Source organism: Salvia miltiorrhiza, chromosome 3, assembly GCF_028751815.1.
Source record: "Salvia miltiorrhiza cultivar Shanhuang (shh) chromosome 3, IMPLAD_Smil_shh, whole genome shotgun sequence".
Lineage (NCBI taxonomy): Eukaryota > Viridiplantae > Streptophyta > Magnoliopsida > Lamiales > Lamiaceae > Salvia > Salvia miltiorrhiza.
Genome location: NC_080389.1, coordinates 6716439 through 6732030, shown reverse-complemented (window position 1 = coordinate 6732030; position 15592 = coordinate 6716439). Strand labels below are relative to the sequence as shown.

The 15592-nt window shown below is 34.9% G+C and overlaps 1 protein-coding gene across 1 annotated transcript; it reads right to left on the bottom strand.

Moving 5' to 3' along the window:
• Positions 1-1080: 1080 nt before the first annotated feature.
• LOC131017257 (protein C2-DOMAIN ABA-RELATED 5-like) lies at positions 1081-2447 on the bottom strand. The gene is made up of 3 exons (XM_057945993.1): positions 2155-2447; positions 1567-1662; positions 1081-1485 (listed from the first exon to the last, which is right to left on the bottom strand). Exons 1-3 carry the CDS (start codon positions 2263-2265, stop codon positions 1195-1197), a joined length of 498 nt encoding a protein of 165 aa, XP_057801976.1. The 5' UTR covers positions 2266-2447; the 3' UTR covers positions 1081-1194.
• Between the last annotated feature and the right edge of the window lie 13145 nt (positions 2448-15592).

The window sequence follows — 15592 nt, the reverse complement described above, 5'->3', positions numbered from 1 at the left end:
GACGATGCCTTTGGTGTCTTCTCTTTGATGCATGCTGACAGAGGTTTGGTCAGTTTTATTTTGAACGAGTTTTTCGACTTGTTTTGGTTTTGGGGCGTTCATTGTTTGGTGGTTGGGCTTGGAGCGTCGCTCGGGCTTTTTTACAACTGTTGGGTGCGCTCATAGTTGGGGCCTGAGTGGTCGAGCTCTTTTCCATCGGCATCGAGCCATTCTTTTTGCTTCTGGCAGATTGGTCATTGAGGTGCTAGAAGTGTGTCGGATTTTACCGACGTCCGGGTTGTTGGTTGAAGTCATGTTCTTTTGGTTTTTTGTTTCGAGTTTTTTGTTGTTTTTCGAGCAGTGAAATGGCCGGGATTACTTAGGGGCGATGGTTAGGCCGGAGTTCCTGATGTTTTTCCACATTCCCTCTGCTCTTTTTTGTTAGTTTTTTCTGACTTCTCTCCCTGTGATAGACGAGTACTCTTTTTCTCTCCTTAAGGTTTTTCCCACTGTGTTTTCCTTAATGAGGTGTTAATGAGGTTCGACCCTTAGTCAGTTTTTTCTGTGCTTTCAAGGGTGGTTAGGTTTTCTCCTTTTTTTATATATATATAATCACATTTTAATAATATTTTTTTATTCATAAAAAAAATCAATATGCATTTTAAATTAAAGATTGTGATAAAATCTTTAATTTAGTGTAAAAACAATAAGAAATAGATTTAAAATAAATAACATATGATTATTTGAAATTCAATAAAAATATTTCTCACATTTTTCTTCGAGGCACTCTCCCGTGCAATCGGTTACACCATGCAACTGGTTTCTGAATGTACACTACTTTAGCATACAAATGACACTTGAAGATTTTCAAGTGTCATTTCCCAAATGAAGTAGTATCATTCTAGAAACCAGGTAAATGGTGCAACCAGTTGCACAGGAGTATTTGTGCTTTTCTTCTCTCTCCCCTGTCACGTATTTCCTCTCTCATTACGTGAGAACGTGGATGTTGAATTGTTGATCTCTTCTTTTTTTAACTTCTAACACAATTGCCCTTAATTGATGCTATCATTGCAAAAATGGCATTAACTTGGTGGGAAAAAATTACTAAAAAAGCTGTGTTTTCATATATTAATAGATTAGACAGAAATTAGAAAGGAAAAGGAAAATGTAAAATTTGGAGATGAAAAAATGTGCATGTAGAAGAAAGATTGAACATTAGAGAGATCTAGAGCCAGGGACATTTATCCAGTGCAGGTGCAGCTCAACTTCTCCACACTCAACATTCCTCAATCTCAACACCATATCCTGCGTGACTTTCCCATTTTCCCAGAGAATAGAGCTGGCTTCCGACAAGCAGTTGTCCCTGTTGGGCACAACCTTGGTGATGAGTGTCCCACTTGGAACATTCTCCAACTGCATCTTCAGCACCCTCACCAGCTCTTTGATGTCGAACTCTGCATCCCCCATTTTGTCGTCCGGAGTGAACGTGTCTCTGTCGTAAACTTGCTGCAATTAATCACCAACATGTTTCCTTAATTACTTTGATTAATTTTGTGAATTTTGTAAGATTTAAGACGAGATACCTACCAGCTTGATGGGCTGGTTTGGATCGGCGATGGTCAGAGTGAGCTCTTCGTTCCATTCGGGGTTCAGATTCTTCTTCACCACGCGAGTCTTTAGTTTCTGATTTCCATAAGGGCCAGTAACGTAATTAGCATGTTTAATCATGTGATCTTGCATCTAAATCCACCTTCACTTTTAATTTTAAGCAACAAATTTAAATTCATTGGCGTTTATTACGCCTCTCTGCTTCTGCATGCACCCACCCAAATCTCCATGCATATTACACGGATTGATTAAATAAACTCTCCTTAATTCCATATATATATTTAAAATAAACGACAAATATTAAAACATATTATCCCTTGAGATTCACCATTACCAACCACCTCCAAAACACAGTATTTCTCCATTGATTAAAAAAATGTAATGAAAATTTAACCTCAATTAACTGTGATCGGATTAATCTCGCATTGAAAGTAGGATTGTTTACAATCAACATTCAAGCTATTAGCTATGGTATGATTGGGATATATATATTTGAAAACAATTAGATAAAATAAAAGCGACGGAGTTATCGAAGCAGAAAGAAAAATGATAGGTATCGTCTGTTACCTGCTTGTCCATCCGAACAATCACATAAGGATCGCTGCTTCTGGCATCTCTTTTAGCCAGTTTGAAGCCTCTCACAACTTTAATCCTTAGCAAACCAAATATGCTATCCATTGATATCAATTGGAATTAATTATTTTCTGTCTCGATAACTCAAATTAATATCCAACAATCAGCCGATTCGAGTAGAGAGAGAGAGAGAGAGAGAGAGATTCTTGGGTTTAACAGAGAGTGGGAGAGGGGGGGGGGGGGTTTATAAGAATAAGAATTAAGAATGGTGAAGCCACATTGTTACTGTGTTGACTCGCTAATTCAATGCGGTATTTTCTATATAGAAAGAGAAAGACAAGGCAACAGTTGTTGACTTCAACAACAATGGAATGCTACCTTCTCTTCACTACACGTTTTTATTTCGTCTTTTCTCCTTTAGAGTCTCTATTTCTAAATTGTCAAAAAGATATTACTTCTTCACAGTTGGATACTATTAATAACGTTGAATTTCATATTACTAACTAGTGTGTAACCCGTCGAATTTCGATGGGTATTATTTATTATTATAATTTATATAAAAAATAGACGTAGAAATTATTTTGTAATATATTTATAAATTATGAAAATAATTCATTAAAAAAATGTTAACATATCATGTCAAACTATTATAATAAAAAAGGTGACGCATCGCCAGAAACAAATGTATTACACATAGAAACTAAATTTTACAAAAATTTGGGTTGAACCCCCTATTATATATTTCCCTCAAAAAAAATATTGTAATTAAAATCCATTAAGTGATGTTTAATTAATTAAAATTAATATTTTAATTTTATGAGTTCTATAACATTATACTTTTAAGAACTAACCAATAATTGGTTCGAAAAATACATTAAAATTAGGGGTGTAAATTCGGGTACCCGCGGGACAAAATTGTCCGAAACCCCCACCCTCACTCGTCCCGCCTACATGTTGCGGGTACCCGAATGCCCGCAACGGATACCCGCTGCGGGAATGAGGGTACCCTTATTTCCTGCAAGTTCTTGATTGTTTTTAATTTTGCGGGTTTTTTTGTCCCGCTGGAGGGTGTTTTGTCTCGCCGGAGGATATTCTTGTCCCGCAATGTGCGGGTATCCTCTTTATCCGCGGGTATTTTGTCCCTCATTTTAGAAAAAAAATTGAAAATATCATTTCTATTTTATCGATTATCCATAAAATCTGTGACGAAAAAATAATAAATTAATTATTAATTAGAAAAAAAAAATTGAAAATATCCTTTCTATTTCATATTTCCTATAAAGTAATTAATAATTATAAAAATTATTTATTTAATTAAAAGTTACATGCGGGTACCCGCGGGTACCCCGAGGGTACCCAATACCCGCAGTTTTTGAGAAAACAATACCCGCACCCGATACCCGTGCATTGAATATCTTATTGCTAGATTAGTACAAGATTAGTACATGTATACTAATTTCAATTTTTTAATAGGATTACCTAGTTTTATAGGCTAAATTCTATATGTGGTCGGAACATGGGTGGTAAATCTGTAGACAAGTTAGTGAAGTAACTTTATATCCATAGTTAGGAGGTAGATTCGTATAATTAAGGCCTTAGAGCACTCCCAGCAGAAATCTCAAAATTATGCTCTTATATTCTTCCCTAAAGCTACCCTATTTAATTTTAGGATCTTGATTTTATAAATACATACACCAGATCACCTATTTTCTACATAAAAACAATAATTATGTGTGGGCCCTACTGATTATAAGCTTAAAATAAATTTAGGGTGGGTGTAACTTTAAGATTGAATTTAGGTAGGTGTAAATTTTTTTGTGGGCCCTATCCAATTTAGGGGATCTGCTGGATGCATTTTTTATCTCATTTTCAATTGTTTTAGCCTAAATTTAGAGTTAGTGATGTATTTAGGTGATCTGCTGAGAGTGCTCTTATAGCAACAACAAAAAAAGGAAAGAAAAGAAGCAAGAATTTATAATTTGTAAACCAAAATTTATATTTTCTTTGACAATTAACGTATGATGCGTATGTAGAGGTCACATCTTTATGGAACCCACAAACAAATGAGAGTGTTGTGCATATAAATGGACTTTTCTAGATCGATTGAAAATTAGTGTCATTCTGACAATATGAATGCATTAATTATGTTATGAATATTCCATTTTTCAAATTGAAATTCACATTAAAATTTCTCCAGCAACAATTATGTCATGAATATTCCATTTTTCAAATTGAAATTCACATTAAAATTTATACAGTAACAATTTATGAGACTTTCTCGCTTTCGCTTTCTCGCTTTCGCTTTCTCAGTCAATTTTCTACCACTTGCACCGTTGCACAACTTTCAAATTACGCTGTTTACTACGTCAGATCTTCACTGTTGAAAATTTAAATTGATTAAGCTGTTGCAGAATTTATAGAATGTGATTATAAATAGGGATTTTATATTACTTATAAAAAACAGATAAAAATGATAACTTTCATACTTTTTTAGTTTAATCTACTATATTTAAATTTTTGGAAGAAGAAAGAACTCTTCATAATTTAATTTTGCAAACTTAACTTTAGGGGGGTGTATTCGTTGTGGATTTTAATAGATTTCTATGGATTTTAAAAGTCTGGGTGTATTCGTTCCAGACTTTTAAAAGTCTGCAGAAATCTGGGTGTATTCGTTTAAGACTTTTAAAAGTCCATATAAATCTGGGTGTATTCGTTTCAGACTTTTTAAAATCCATACAAATCTAGGTGTATTCGTTATTCCATTGACTTAAAATCTGGAATGACTTTCATGGATTTCATCCAAAAAAAACACACGACGAAATCCGGCCAAGAACCACGAGAATTGAAATCCATGAAATTTTAAGCGAGCGTTGAGTTCCAGCGCCCGCGGCCAAGAAGCCAGCGAGCGCTGGAACTCAGCCACCGTTGAGAGAGTCCAGCATATGCTGGATTCGAGCGAGTCTGAATTCTCTGCCTCTCTCTCTCTACGCGCTCCGTGTCTCTCGCCACGCCGTTGCCGCCGTCGCCGCCGCAGGCCCACAGTCCCCCAGCGCAGTGTGAGCGCCGCACCATCTCTCCTCTCCCCGACTCCTCCGGGACCGCCCCGGCGCACCCCTCACCTCTCAGCTGTTGTGCCGTCCCGTCGCCCCCGACGCGCCGCTCCTTCAGCCTTCTAGGTTCGAATTTTTCTGTATTCGTCGTCGAATTTTTATTTTTTCTGATTTTGACTTATCTATTGCCTCATTGCCCTGTGCTGAGATTGAAATCTATTATCAATTTTGAGTTTCCCGTGCTGACATTCTGCAATTCATTTAAATGAATGGTTTTTGCCTTTTTGGTGCCCAATGCATTGCTCAACACTTCACTGAAACCGATTTTTGTTGCTGGTAGTTCATTGTTTTATTTTATTATATATTTTCCTTTATTGTTTGTAGCTCATCTGGTTTTGTGATTCTTATTCATAATGTTTTATCTTCTCATTCGTCCTTCCAAGATTCGAAGCATGTTTGTTGACAAAATACTAATCTCGCTGGGTTTCCAGCGCTCGCTGGATTCCCAGCGGTCGCTGGGTTTCCAGCGGTGCTGGGACTCAGCGGGCGTTGGCATCATGGATTTCAATTCCAGAATTATCCCCTAAATTCTTCGAAAATCAGTGAAAATCGGGGTGAAATCCAACCACGAATTCTTTGAAAGTCGTCTGGAATCTATGTGAATTCCATGGACTTTTTAAAGTCTGTGGAAATCCACAACGAATACACCCCCCTTAGTATCGATGACTGCACTAAATATCATTTGGAACTATACAGTAAGATTGACATTAATTTTCACTTTTGTAAATGTGAGAAAGGATATTAATGCGAGACAAAAATTGACAACTCTTCGTCTCATTTTGATGATAGTCCTTAATTTTTTTTGGGGATATTCAAGATATAGTCTAGTTTATAATTTAAATTGCTTTTTACTAAACTAACCTTAGTGTTTGTGAATATAATATGTAAAATAAATAATTAAGGAAAACATAGTATTATAATAAATTACATTTTATGTAAAATATTAATTATATTTCTTAAAATGTATGAAAAGGTCATATGAATTATTAAAGTGAGACGGATTAAAGACTAGTCTTTTATTCTGAACTAGTATGTGCCCGCTCGTGCGATGCACGATCATCATCGAAATTGAACGATAATTTAAATAAATAAATAAAAATGTTAAACATAATATATATATATATATATATATATATATATATATATATATAGAGAGAGAGAGAGAGAGAGAGAGAAGGGTTCAACAGAGAAGCTAAATATTGTGGAGAATAGAGAAGTCGTAAAATATAAACGAACAGATCTATAATTTTAATGAACAGATCAATGTACCGCATGAACAACAATTTGCCCCGGGTTCGAATCCTGCTGGTGGCGAGTTTTTCTATATTTTTACTAAATACGTCTGTTCATTACTTATGTTGATCTGTTCGTAAAATATATAGATTTATTCGTTCTCTCGAAAAAGATAATTCTTTGTTGAACTCAACCCTATATATATATATATATATATATATATATATATAAGTAAATATAAACATAAATGATCTCAATAAAAAATAAATTATTCACAATATAATCTCAATAAAAATATCAATCTGAAAACATTCGAATTTTCAATTATTGAAATAGCAATTAATTGATTTAATTGATAATGTGTATAAATTTATAAATAAATAAATTATGAAATATCAAAAGCAAGTATAGATGATAATGAGTATCATTATGGATCATATAATATTCTAAGATGTACAAAACTATTTATTTACATATAGTATAACTGTAGTTTAATATAGTTTTCGAATGCATATTTATGAGGTCATTTTGTTTATGCTCAAATTTTAAAATAAAGTTACAATGTATACATTTTTTTTTCAATTGGAAAGTGAAAAAATAAAGGGTTTAACATGAGATATGTGTCGTTCATTTTCCAAAATAAAATGTATACAATTTCAGTAAATTTAAATAAATGTGCTACTAAAAAATTAAACTCTTCAATTTACTTTTATTTTTTATTTTTAAAGAAAATCGATAATGGTTCTCTAATTACTGATTTTCCAATGAGTAATTTTGAAGCTTAAAAATTCGATTTTTAAGATATACTATATATTAGTTATTTATCTACAAATTTATATTAATATAAAGTTGACCTTTAAAAAAATATTTTTAAGCTAAAGATTTCTAAAATGAACAAATATAAGTTTCATCATTGTAATTGCATTAAACTGATATAATAAAAATATAAATAGTAAAATATAAAAAATACTGATCTATAGTAAAAACATAAAAAATAAAATAAAAAAATATGGAAAAAGGAATGAAAGAACCGTGAATTTTAAAAAATGAGAAATGAGAGAGGAGAGAAGAGAGAGGAGAGAGAGAAAAAATTATTTGGTGACTTTAAACTATAATAACTTATTGGTTTTAAATTTATTTTTTATAATTTTTACATCAAATTAAAGATATCGTCATTATCTTTAATTTAACATCCATATTGAATAATTTTTTGTAACCTTCATATTAAAAGTATTATCAAAATTGCCATTCAAATCAATTTCAAATTGATTTGAAATCAATTTCTAATTGAAAACTGATGTTTTAATATAGTATAGATGTGCGTTTAATTTGATAATAAAATTTTCATTGAAAAATAATGAATAAGAAAAATGAGAAAATATTATATCTTTTTTTTTTTATTATATGTTCACTAGAAATGAGAAGATGAGAAAATGTTGGAAAATATTTTCATACCGACCCCTTACCCAAGGATAATATTATCCAACATTAGATAGAAAATGAGTGAAAATGAGCTACAGTCTGAGAAAATATTTCACCTTGCTCGAGAATTTTTTTCATTATATATTTTAATATGTGAAAATGGTGAAAAATAAGTGAAAATTTATTGTTTTTCTCTTTTTTATCAAAGCAAACAGAGTCTGATAAAAAAGAAAAAGAAAAGGAGAGAGAGAGTCCAGTTTCCAATTTTCATGCATAAATGCATATATAGATATCAGAACCGATCACCTACCCACCGTGGGCAAGTATAACGTGCCCACCACTGACGTAACAATTTTAATTAGGAAAGAGAATTAATAAATCTTACTCTAATTAAAATTATCTTACTATAATTACAATTGCCACATCATGGTGGGCACGTTATGCATGTCCACGGTGGGTAGGTGATCGGTTCTGATATAGATATATAGAGAAGAGAAGCTTCCAAAAGTTGTGGGCTTGATATTAATTATTTATATAAAATTTAAAATAAAAGGAGACAGGCATTTAATTGTAGGTGGATATGGTGTTTGTGCGACTCAATTCCATAGAAGAAAAGGTCTTAAGAGTAACAGTCATACAAAGGCGGCTACCAAAAATAAATTTGATGCAGGCGCCATATAGTTCTGATTCCTTTCTAGAAGAACCAGCAAATAACGAATTACTCCCTCTCTCCCACGAAGCGTGCCACAAAGCATCACACAGTTTTCTTTTTGGTTTGTCCCATAAAGCTTGATCTGTTTTTAAAAACAACAAAAAATTTATCCTTTATTCACCTTTTCACTTTTTCACCTACTGCATTTAACACACAAAATACTAATTTTTTAATTCTCGTGCCGAAAAGAACTAGATCATGCTTCATAGGACACAGAGAGTACTATATACAATCTTTAGGCGAGGTTCAAATCCTTCAACACTCATTATTTTTACACAAAAAATTGCAAGTCGTCCTTTATTGTCAACATCCATAATATTGTCAAATAATTGTATCCGGACCTTTATCTGATAATAATCCCTCACAAAATTCCTCATTAATTTATATCTTAGAAATTATAATACTCTATATAATTTTGGGCTCATTCTGTTGATACTATATATATATAGGAGTTGGTCATAGTGAAAATTACAATTTAAAATAAGAATTAAGAACACTATATTGAATGACGTGTAAAATTAGTGCATTCGTTGTCCAATTAATTAACTGTACTCAGAATCTCCTTGATCGACCTTGCTCCCGTCGTGTAACAAGCCACATCATTGGACAGCGATAGACTTATCGCACTCATCGTTTTTCTATCCAGCAACTCCCACTCTTCCGGATCAATCTTTTCTGGTTTTGCCTTGAGGGGTTTGTATAGATTCTTCCTGTACAAGTAATCCTCGATCTGCATTTTCCAGAAGTCTAAATCTGAACCATCAAACTTCTCAATAGGAATCTTTCCACCACCCATCGTGATTTGTTCCCACCAAATCCGGAGGCCTTGATACTAGTTGTTAGAAAATAATACACGCGCAAATCACGAAAGGAGTAAAAGAACACACGAGAATTGTTATCCAATTCATTACGATATGTAACTACGTCTGGGGTAATGTCAAGCCAGATTTTTCACTGTAGTATATTTAAGATACAAAATATAGAGAAGGCACAACTATTTATAGTATCAATAATTAAATCCTAATTAATTAAGCCTAATTAACGGATCATACAACCCAAAAAACTCAGACTCCATATTCCAACAGAATTAATTGGGTTTTCCTATTTTTATGTGTGATGCATCTCTTATTTTATTAGTTTTAATAATTGAGGTGAAATTTATACATCATTCAATACATCGTGTTGAAATGATACGGAAATAATATATCATACGATGGTTAATAGGGGGTGTAATATGCGTAAGAAGTGATTGTGATCCTGTGTTAATTAAATTAAAATAAAACCTACACTTCTAAGTCAATCAAATGTGCATGCTATAACAGATTACCCTAATATTTTAATTATTTCTTCAGTCTTTCTCATGCGAAGGTTGAATTATGAGTTTTTAGTTTATATAAAGTCGAGATGTTTACCAGAAAACTTTGATTTTAAATTCTGTTGTCAACGTATAATAATAGAATATTTTTTCAGAGCTATGTAATATTCGTAATCATTTCTCAAAGTAAATATTTCAATCTTTAGTTGAATTTATAGCCGTGACAAACAGTAGCCTTACATACATATTAATAATATAGATAAATTCGCCAAAATTATTCTAAATATATCGATTTATATAGTGGTTTTATAATAATAGAGTTACATGGTTAGTTAACAAAGAATTTGACCACCGGATTAATAAACACATTAATGTATTCGTCATCAACATAATAGTATCATAATATATACCATCCACTATACTCGTATATACATACTGCGTTTTAATCAAATATATAATACGGTTAAGGAATCCTGCGCTCTCCTTAATCCGGGGTCGTACGTGGCATCTCTAATAATTCACCATTCAAAATCCCTGCAATTCTAGAGCCTCTCACTCAATTCTCTATCACTGACGTGGCAATATAATTCCACATCACTTATTTTATATTTGATTATTTAATTAAGTTATTTTCCTCACTAATTTTCGATATCACCAATTTCAATTCCCCTTCACGCACAAATGATTTCACCCTCACATTCACCAATTAAACCAAATATTTTGGTAAATTATCGTTTAAGCAGGTTAGTGATTTTTATTGAGATCTATTTTCTTTTTCATTTTCTTATTTTGTTTTCAGTCACACTTTTTCCCGACTTAACTATTCACTAGCTTAGGTCGGGCTGTGACAGTACCACTGAAGAAACCACTTCTTCAGTACCCACACTTCACTCGTGTCGGATTTCTCTTGCTTAGCACAACCCGCGCTAAGACTCTCAAAGTCAGAGTACCTTCCTGAACTCCGAATCACTCAAACACTCTAATCTTTCTTCCTGAAAGGAGGTTTGAACGGATGCCAACTATACTGCAAAGAACAAGTTTTTTGGAGCAAGTTTGACCTTGGCTTCTGGGTAAACAGAGGTTTGCCTAAGGTCTAAGAGAATGTATGTAATCAGCAGTGACTGATTTTGGCTTTGGAATTCTCTTCTTCGATTCAAGCTTTGGGGAGGTTAAGCTTTAGGCTGAGTAGCGATTTTGGCAGAGCTTCAGCTTATGTCGTTGAATCAGTGAAGATTGAAGTGATCCTCGAGCGCTATTTGTAGGAGAACTCTTGAATAGATCCGTTGGCATAGAACGTCCTCAAGATTTCTTCCGTTGGAGAGCAATTCGAATTTGGGCTGAGGCTTCAATCTTCGAGGTTCCTTATTTGGTGGAAACGGCTCTCTTGAGGGACATGAGATGTGACGTCTTTTATAAAGTAGCCACCAAATAGGAATGACCTCTGCAAAGATAAGGAGATCCTGAGATCTCTGCATTTAATGCGGCTGTACTTTTGTGAGTACGTGGCTTCCTTTGAACGTTGGAAGATCAGTCCGAGGAAGAATATTTAACTGATACTTGACTTTAGTATCAGTCCGCTGAGTCCACGCGGCACGCATTAAGTAATCAGTTCCAAACTGATTCTTCAACTGATACTTCAGTTGGTATCTTCAGTCTTCAGTCTTCAGTCCTTCGTCCTTCAGTCTTCAGAACCGCAAGCTAAACTAGAAATGAACTCTAACACTTGAGTTCAAAATAGTTCTAGTCTATTACAATTAAGACCTACGCATTTTGGTATCATCAAGACAAGGATTATGATATTCCACAAGGTTCCCAACACTAGGTATCTTAATTTTGTATCATAAGCCTAGAACTCGAACACACTCTATACTCATAATTCTTATTGTAACAGTGTACTCGTTAGTTGGAAACTTACCTTCTATATCTCTCATAGCTCCAATTTAATATCGGTGTTAGAGTAGAGAATAACGTTCAGATATTAATCTACAAGTTCGTGGAGACTAAAATATGATAGCTAAGTATTGTCGGTTGCAATCCGTGTAAATTACAACGGGTCACTTCCGTAGTACAAAGTGAAGTACTGACTAGCTGAGACCCGACTAATATGGTGACTTTGCAGTTTCATAACAAGAAGTTCCAACAGATAGTGGATTCTCATGCATGCATAGACGTTGATTTACGAGTTTGCTTGGAACCACATTAAACTAATTGTGTTCTTATTTTCTGCACTTACATTCAATATTGCTTTTATTGTTTATATTATTTGCATACTGATGAGCTCATTCATCACAATCAACATATAAAATTGATTTAAGCTTTCTGATCATAAACTGAATACTGAGTAAGTTAGAAGTTAACTTAGAAAGATTTTGTAAAAGTGAGTAACCACACCACCTTATTTAATTTACACAAGTCAGTCAGGACAACTGATCTGCTTTTTAGCAGTCAGTAAGTTTACTAATTGTACTCACAGTTTGAACAGGCTTAACTGGATATCAGTCAGTTTAAGACAAACAAAAAGACTGAACTCACAGCACAAGTTCTAAAACTGGGGTGAAAACAGTTCCCCCTTAACAATAGAACCTAAAAACTTGTACTTGGAGTTAAGAACGAAACAGTTCTAAAACAGAACAAGGAGAAGACAGAAAAACATAATCAGAGCCTGGACAAAGAGTTATTGTTTTCAGGTTGAGATAAAAAAGAAGTTCTTTTCATTAATGAAAGACTGATAAGTCATCAGTCTAATTTACAATTTGAAACAGAAAGGAACAACACAGAAAAGGAGAAGACAACCAAAAGACTCAAGGTTTCTGATTATATAACTTGAAGAATGCTTTCCTGATTTCATCGGCTGCATGGGAGTCTGGATTCACATTCTAGATCTTGCAGATGGCTTTGATCTCCGCTTTGATTTTGTCTCTGTTGACTCCGTTCTTGATCCTTGGTGGAGTCACCATCTTTTTCATAGGATCAGGAATGCTAGTTCCGAGTCTTCTTTGAGCATCTTGCATTCTCAAGACCAATGCTCGTTCAGGCTGCTGCATCAAGAAGTATTTCCAGGCAACATTCTGGAAATCTCTGTCTCCTTGGATGTTGGCGAAGACCATCCATTTGGTGTAGCATTCCTTAATCTTCTCCCACCAGTCATTCAGATCAGTCGGTATCCATTTGTCTTGACGGTCAAACTTGTCCAAGTATGATACCATCAGACCTTCACTGAAGTAGTGCTGGAGCCTTTGACCGTCCAGGAGATTTATAAGAAATCGAGTTTCTTGTCTTCAACCTGATGAAGAGTCTTCTTGGCCTTTGGCTCTGTTTCTTTTGAAGAGCTTTCTCTGGCTCTTTTTCTGTTGAGTTCAACTGAGGCAGTGGTAGGAGCAAACTTTGAGATAAGGTCTTCAGCCTTGGCAAAGTTATTCTTCAAGGATGGAGGAATCCAATCCTCTTTCCTTCGGTCGCGCTTCTTCATATCCTCCTCCCCCTTTTTGGCATCATTAGGAGGGAGTCGGCTTTTCAGCTCTTGAAGATCGTCAAGCATCTTCTGAAGAAGGGCAGAGTCAGGGGACTCTCGGGGACATTGGAGTTGATGTTCAACTGTTGCAAGGCGCTCCAAGACAGGGCGCATTGCTTCTGCAACGAGCAATCTGGCTTCAGCTGAGGGCATGAACGTCTTCATAAATTCAATCTCCAATTTGTCGAACCGAGTTTTGAACTCATGAAGTTGCGTCTTTGTCTTGATCTCTGTTTCAAGAAAAAGGTTACACAGGTCATTGTGATCCTTCCTGATTTTGGGAAGGCCTTTGGCCGGATCAATCATTTCCTTCTTGAAATTGATAAGAGCAATTTCCTCATTCGTCAAATTAATTTTGAGCTGATTGATCAAAACGGCATGATGAATCATGTCATCAGTCACCTGTTTCTGAACTTCTTGGAGTTTCCTCATAAACTTGGCTCCGTAGATGTTCTCACGTTCGAGTTCATGATGGAGTGACTCGATTTCATGCCGCTGATTGGAAATATGTTCGAGCAGGACAGCAATTGGATCTTCCACACCTTCAGGAATCAAAAACTGATTCTTGTGCGGTCTGTTGCTTTTCCAGATGGTAAGGAGCTCGTCAGTTTCTTCGTCTGAGTCAAATAGAACAGGTCCTGTTGGGCGAGGAAGCTCGACGTGTTCTATCGGTGTGTCTGGGTCGGCAGAAGAGGCCTTCGCTTGTTGATCGGAAAGGGGAGCTTTTGAAGTGGATGCCTCGGCGTTGCTCGGAGGAGCAGGGCATTCAGCTTCTTCTTCAGCAGGGAGCTGAGAACTCGTCCGCTCTTGATTGATGGCGATGCCTTCGAAAGGAGTAGGCTCATCAGTGTTGAAGAGGGATGGTGATGAAGGCTGAGGAGTCTCTGTGATAGCCTCGACTCGACCTTCAGGGGATGAGGGATCAGCATTGTCAGCTGATTTTAGTTCTGCTGCGATGAGTAGAAAGGTGTATCATCGTCAATGATACCAGCTTGATCATCTTCAGCTGAGGTTGACAGAATAGCTGAAGGCTCAGAGTGCAACTGACTGATTGGGTCAGTCATCAGTTGTTCAGAAGCAATATCTGCTGTAGATTCTGCTGGAGGAGCAGTCTCACAAGCAGATGCTTCTTGGGGATCCTGGCGATGTGGCGACGAACTGAGTAAATCAACTACTCGTTCAGAGATGAAGGGCTCTTCAGATGCCTTCGAAGTCCCAGCATCGTCATTGAATGGAGTGGGATGTCTGGACTGATTGAAAGAATTCAGATAATCCATGGCGAATCTGATTGAAAGGACTACGTCATTGAAAGAGTGTTTGGAATATGTTTTTTTAATCGAAAAATGTAAGAGTATAATAAGAGTGTAAATTTTTGGATGTGTCGTTCAGCCTTATATTTGGGAGCATAAAATTTGATATTGTGGAATTGATATTATGATTCTGGCCACTTCCTTTTTAAGAACCTTGATATATTGGGAAACTAGAATCTTTCGGTTGACTTTTAGAAAACTAAATAATATATATTAAAATTAATTAAAGGACATATTAGTCATAAATTATTTCCATAAAATTTTAAGGGTATTATGGCAGCCATAATTATGGCTCCATATAATTTCCCTTTTTCTATTCATGTAGTTCATGCATGAAAGCGAAACTCTTGTGCATTCTGCATTTTTAAAATTTTTGATTTTTGGATCAAAATAAAAGTATATATGAAATCCGTTTATAGGGCTGAAAATAAAAATAAAAGTATATATACTGATTAAAACCAAAATGAAATATACGGGGAGAGAGAGAATAAAACAAAACACGAGAACACCTCAAATTTGGAAGCCACTTTTTATCTTTTTATCCTTTATTTATATTCATCTAAATTCTATCATCTCAGAAAATAAAACTAAATTCTATTCCTCTCACAAAATAAAATTGGGTTCCATCAAATAAATACAAAAACCTAAAACCCTCGCCACTTCAAATACAAAAATCTAAAACCCTAAAAATTATATCGAAGCTTGGGTATGGAGATCGGAAAAAGTAGTTGAAAATCTCTCCATCTTCCTGAAGAAACCATTGAAGAAATACTATCCAGACTTGCGGTGAATTCACTTTTGAAGTTCAGGTGCGTTTCG